Genomic DNA, 5,476 nt, shown 5'->3' with positions numbered 1-5,476 from the left:
TGAACTTTTGCGAAGTAAACAACTTGTGTTTCGCGCGCTCATATGACCTTAGCAGTTGCGAGCGCCGTAAAACCCTCTACTACATACATACATTATCCTTGTATTTGCAATGTTTCAGACAACTATAACAAGTTGTCACCTTTAATTGCCCCAACTGCCATCCCCAAAGCTAGAAATATGTGGCATCAACGCATGAAATCCTTGAAATGAAATTCTTAAAGAAGCTACTCATTTTACAAAGATTATAACACAAAGACCAAGGCTAAATCGTTAAAATGAAGAAATCAAGTTCTTTGTCCAATTTCCATTTCGATACAACAAACACTATGAAAACCAACAATCCTTTTTTTTGCAGGATCCAAACTCATCCATTTCCTTGAGGGACTTTAAGATTTCATCAATGAATCACACATTTTGCGGTCATATAAAAAAGAAAGCAAATTTTAAAGCAATTCAAGTTTTCATCATTACTTACATCTTAATTGTTAAACCGCAAGAAATTGCGTGACGAAGTCATTCATATTCACTTTCTATAGACACCGTTGTCTTGCCGGGGAATAGATGAAAGCCAAGTTGATTGGAAACCAGTGCACTTGACATAAAAACACTGCGCTAAAATTTCGAGCTACTTCCGGCAGAAGTAAACATGCAGATCTTAATCGTTAAAACGTGACAAAAATTCAAAGACGTAGTTACCGCGAAAATTTCGTAATCGCTGTAGTAATTTTGTTCTTGGCTGATGAAATGACTAAAGTGATCGCATTTCTAGTTCTACAATAAACAATTACACTTTTTTAAACGATCGATTGAACTGAAGATAGGGTTACTATTTTTTAGCATTTTTCGGACGAAACAAGTAGCATTAAGACCTAATTTTATGTCTTTTGTGTGAACAAATGGGCCGTATTATGCATATATTTGTCGGTTACCCTGAAAGTTCTACTTAAGATCAGTATTTACACATAATTACGAAAATGATAAGCAGGCAGTTCTTAGAGAAATCTTTGGATGAAAACTGTCTCTGGTGAATGTTACGTTTTCATACCTAAAAAATTGCTGATTTTTTAACATAAAAAACCCACACTGTTTCAGCATATCATTTCATTGGATATTTTCTGCCTAGTCCAGGTTCGGCAACCTTTTCCCCAACGGCTTACCTCATCTTAACAATAATTTGAAATAAAGAAATATATTTATGGTGTTTGCAGTAAGGAGTATGGGCAAGTTCAAGTTTTCAGGAGAATTCCCCATATATATATATATATATATATATATATAAGGTAGGAAGGTAGCTACTATTCTGATAAAGGAGATGAAGTTATTCAAGATGATATTCTAAATCAGTGCCTTAGAAATATTTACTATACATGCAGAATCATCCTGCTTATTAACTGATTTAATGAATATATGCAAGTTAAAAAACTGCCTGAATTTCTTTCAAGACACTATTCTGAATCTCTGTCAAGAAAATGGTTAGTAGTAGTAGTATAGGGTTTTACGGCGCTCGCAACTGCTAAGGTCATATGAGCGCGCGAAGATGGTTAAAAAAATACACCAAAATGATTAACAGATTAGGACATGTTCGATATGCGGCACTGAATAAGTATAATATGTTCAATCTACATTTTGTTTGCTCGTCTATTGTAAGTTTTCGTCATCATCAATGCCATTATAATCATTTAGAAACTGGACTTATTCCGCACTGCCTGTCATGGTTAGCCCGGTTGGCTGGAGTAGAATACTGCATTCAAACAGACAGACGGAGATGCTTGATTAAAGTGAAAACAACAACAACAACATCACAACAACAGCAGCAGCAACAGCAACAACAACAAAAACAACAAACAAAACAAAAACAAAATATCCAAACCTCTCCACTCGGGAATCGAATTCATGTGTTTTACGCGCAACTGGGGATAACTCAACCATTACACCTGAGGTCCCGCAAAATGCCGAGTAGTTACTAGACAGACATAGTATTGCAAGCACATTGCAAAATTGGCAGAATGCGGAAATCTTTTCGTTGTGTACGAATTTCGTTATGAACATGTTTTAGATATAAAGAATATACATTTATTTATATATTAAATAAATAAATATATAGATATATATATAGATATATATATAGATAGATATATATATATATATATATATAAGTCTGGGTTTTCTTGTGTAGGTTTGCTCATTTTGTCAATGTTTATACATCCTCTCTCGCCCCCATCCACGCTGCGACTGACGATATTAAACGCTAAGAGCTTCCGCCCCATACACTAGCCGCCATGGGCCATTCTTTATGATTGTTCCGCTGTCCCCGTCGAAGGTAATGAGTCCTGTACTATTCCCCAAGGGGTGGGCAGCAACTTTGATTTGCACCCTGATCTCCTGAGGCTACCGTGCCCCTCTGCCTGAGCTCCTGATCGCGATATGATATTACTAACATTCATAATATTATGCTCGTCAGAATCACATTCCACATCCCACTCACTGTAGTTCTTGTCACTACCAGCATCTAATTCAGAAAGATCTTCAAAATATCCAATAACGTCTTGTGTAGTAAACAATGTTTTCCGTACGTGTTTGTATCAGACGTTCCAGTTTGGGGATACAGGGGCCCTTACGCGTTCCAAAAAAGCATCAAATTTTTTTTTATCTCAAAATTTTGATATAAAATGTGACTGTGTGTAGAGCGTTTTGATGTCATTAAGTCCGGTATGGAATCAACATTTTGACGGATCAAACTCGTTTGATATTTTTTGACGAGTCATCAAATTTTTTATGCATGTGTGGGCTCCTGTAAAATTTTTGATCAAACTTTTATATTTCGAAGGTGACCACTGAGGAGACAGGATCGTTTCCGCTTCTCTCTTACTCTCTCTTTCCTCACTCTTTCCTTAATCTCTTTCGTTCTCTTCTCCCGCTCACCTCTCATCCCTCTCAATCGCCTCCCCACCCTCTCTCTCCTTTATTTCCCTCTTTCTCTCTTTTGTGACCTTTCTTTCTTGTATCACAAATCAAACCGAGTTTTCTAGTTTTCCCGCTTTTTCCGTTAATCAAAATGTTTAATTGTTATTTGAAGAAGAAAAGAGGCCGCAGAAAAAAGGACCCCCCCCCCCCCCAAATAATTTCCCTAGCAGACCACCTACCCCCGAAAAAAATACCGTCCCAACATCTCTCGATTTCTCTTTCTTTACAGGTCAAAGATTTTGACAATACTGAATTTTGACGGGGGAAAAACCCACTGAAATGTGTGTGGGCAATTGTGCATTAAGATTTTGTATCAAAATTTTGAAGCACAATTTTTGCGCTTTTTTAAACGTGTATGGGCCCCTAAGAGTCTCGCTCATCGTTGTATCGGTGGCAAAGCATACGGGCAGTGTTACGGACTATGCACCGGTGTACCAGTGGCAAAGGTTCAAAGGGTTAATTCGCGCCAGTGCATCACACTAGCCTACAGAGGGCGATGAAACCCAACGTAAGCGCACATGGACAACAAAAGAGAGCAGAAATAACACTAAGAAAAAAATTGTGGCCTGAAAATGTGTTCACTGTATCCGTGACGTGTTCGCTATGTACATGTTCTCAATTCTAATGCTCGCTCTGTGCATGCTTGACTGTAATACTATACTGACTGATGATAGAATAAATGCTATTAAAATGTATCATTATAATAAGCTATGTATTTCCCCAGTACTTTGTACGAGAAGCTACAAAAGTACCAGAGGACAAACGACGCGAACGGAGACGGCCTGGTCACTGCACAAGAAGTGGACGCAGAAATAGCGAGATACGACACCAACAGTAATGTTTACTCAAGTTTTTGACAAAGCTAGCTTTTTGTAGTTTTCGTCGTTTTCAACAAACAGACGAACCTGCTCTCATGGCCACGTGAATAAGACAATCATCTGTGTTAACGACCAGTGCCCATTCACAGCCGCTCCACCATACGTTTTTTTTTTTCCTTACATTATAGTGACACTGTGTAAGACCGCCACCTGTCTTAACTGGTAACTTTCCTCCTCAACAATTAATGATAGCATTCTTAGACAATTTTGACTGTGTTTTAGATTATACAGTAAGCCAAATCTTTACTTTACACCTCATGGCTCATTATGTATCAAATAATAACAATAATAATAACAATAATAATAATAATAATAATAATAAGAGCATTTGTATCCCGCCTTTCCCCACAGCATGGGCCCAAGGCGTACATAGGAGATTAAAAACGCATTCATACTAACACCATACAAATTCATCATGTGCACACTTTTTGACAGCAACATTTTTTCAGACAATAAAAAAAATGCTCATACAAAAAGGCAAAGGTACTGTCTATTAATTAAAATATTTCTTGAATAGATGTGTTTTGAGTCCCCTTTTGAAAGTATCAAGTTTTATTTCGCTCCTCAAATCATGAGGGAGAGTGTTCCAAACTATTGGCCCAGAAAAAGAAAAAGATCTCTCACCATAATATTTGTTCAGTGACACACGAGGTGTTGAAATTAGTCTAGAGCCACTGGATCTTAGTTCACGTGATTGTGAGTATGGTACAATTAGTTCTTGAATGTATGTGGGAGACTGCTTAGTTTGACCTTTAGAGCATAGTAGGGCTAACTTGTATTCAATTCTTGCTTTCAGTGGAAGCCAATGGAGCTCTTTAAGTAGGGGAGTCACATGATGGCGTTTTGATTGCTTTAATACTAGCCTGGCAGCATTGTTTTGAATGCGTTGGAGTTTTGCAATTTTTTCTTCGGGTAGGCCAGCGAACAGTGAATTGCAATAATCAATGCGTGACAAAATGAAGGCAAACACTAGTTTTTTGGTGGCATCAGTGCTAAGAAATTTCTTTATGTGAGCCTTCTCATTTCTAAGTATGAAATTTTACATAGATGGTTAAGTTGGGTCTCCATGGACAACTCTTTGTCTAAGTATATTTTGGTAAATAGGTAAATACATCAGCTTAACAAACAGCCCAGAACTTCTGCGACAAAAATAGAGTAAGAAGGGAAGTGGTGACAGTAGCGTTAAACCTATATGAGGTGAAAATGTAGTGAAAAAATTTTTAATTGTTTTGTTTGTTGGCTGTTGGGGTGGGGGGGTTTTTGGGGGTAGAGGCTAATTTTGTTTAATATCGGGCATTAGTGCTGTTGTTCTACTTAGATTTAATTTTCTTCTAATGAATTTTCTCTTTCACTTTTGTTCTTTTCTTGTGGGTGGACGGCGGGGGGGGGGGGGTGGAGGTCTCCTAAAACGTAAATCTTTTTCTTGAAGAAATAGAGCTTGGCCTTGAGAGCGTGTATCAATTACATATTTTCCATAGCTCCTACAATTTGCGTTCTAACAACCGCCGTCAACAACAAAATCATCACCGGCCTCATCATTGCTTCTTTCCTTTCCCGGAGGCGGGGTTGAGACTTAGAAGATTTTGCAAAATTCATACATGCTCAACGTCTCGCCCTGTAAAGGGCTTCCGTCA

General features: G+C 37.9%; 1 protein-coding gene across 1 annotated transcript in view; it reads left to right on the top strand.

Annotated features, from left to right (window-relative positions):
• LOC101845214 overlaps positions 1–5,476 on the top strand; it is a gene marked incomplete at its 5' end in the record, with an annotated part of 33,865 nt that overhangs the window by 6,852 nt on the left and 21,537 nt on the right. Inside the window, 1 exon segment of the mRNA XM_005113079.3 lies at positions 3,689–3,798. Within this exon segment, the coding sequence (XP_005113136.2) occupies positions 3,689–3,798 (110 nt within the window).

This window comes from Aplysia californica, unplaced genomic scaffold (genome assembly GCF_000002075.1).
Source record: "Aplysia californica isolate F4 #8 unplaced genomic scaffold, AplCal3.0 scaffold01599, whole genome shotgun sequence".
NCBI lineage: Eukaryota > Metazoa > Mollusca > Gastropoda > Aplysiida > Aplysiidae > Aplysia > Aplysia californica.
This window is presented reverse-complemented; position numbering and strand designations above follow the sequence as displayed.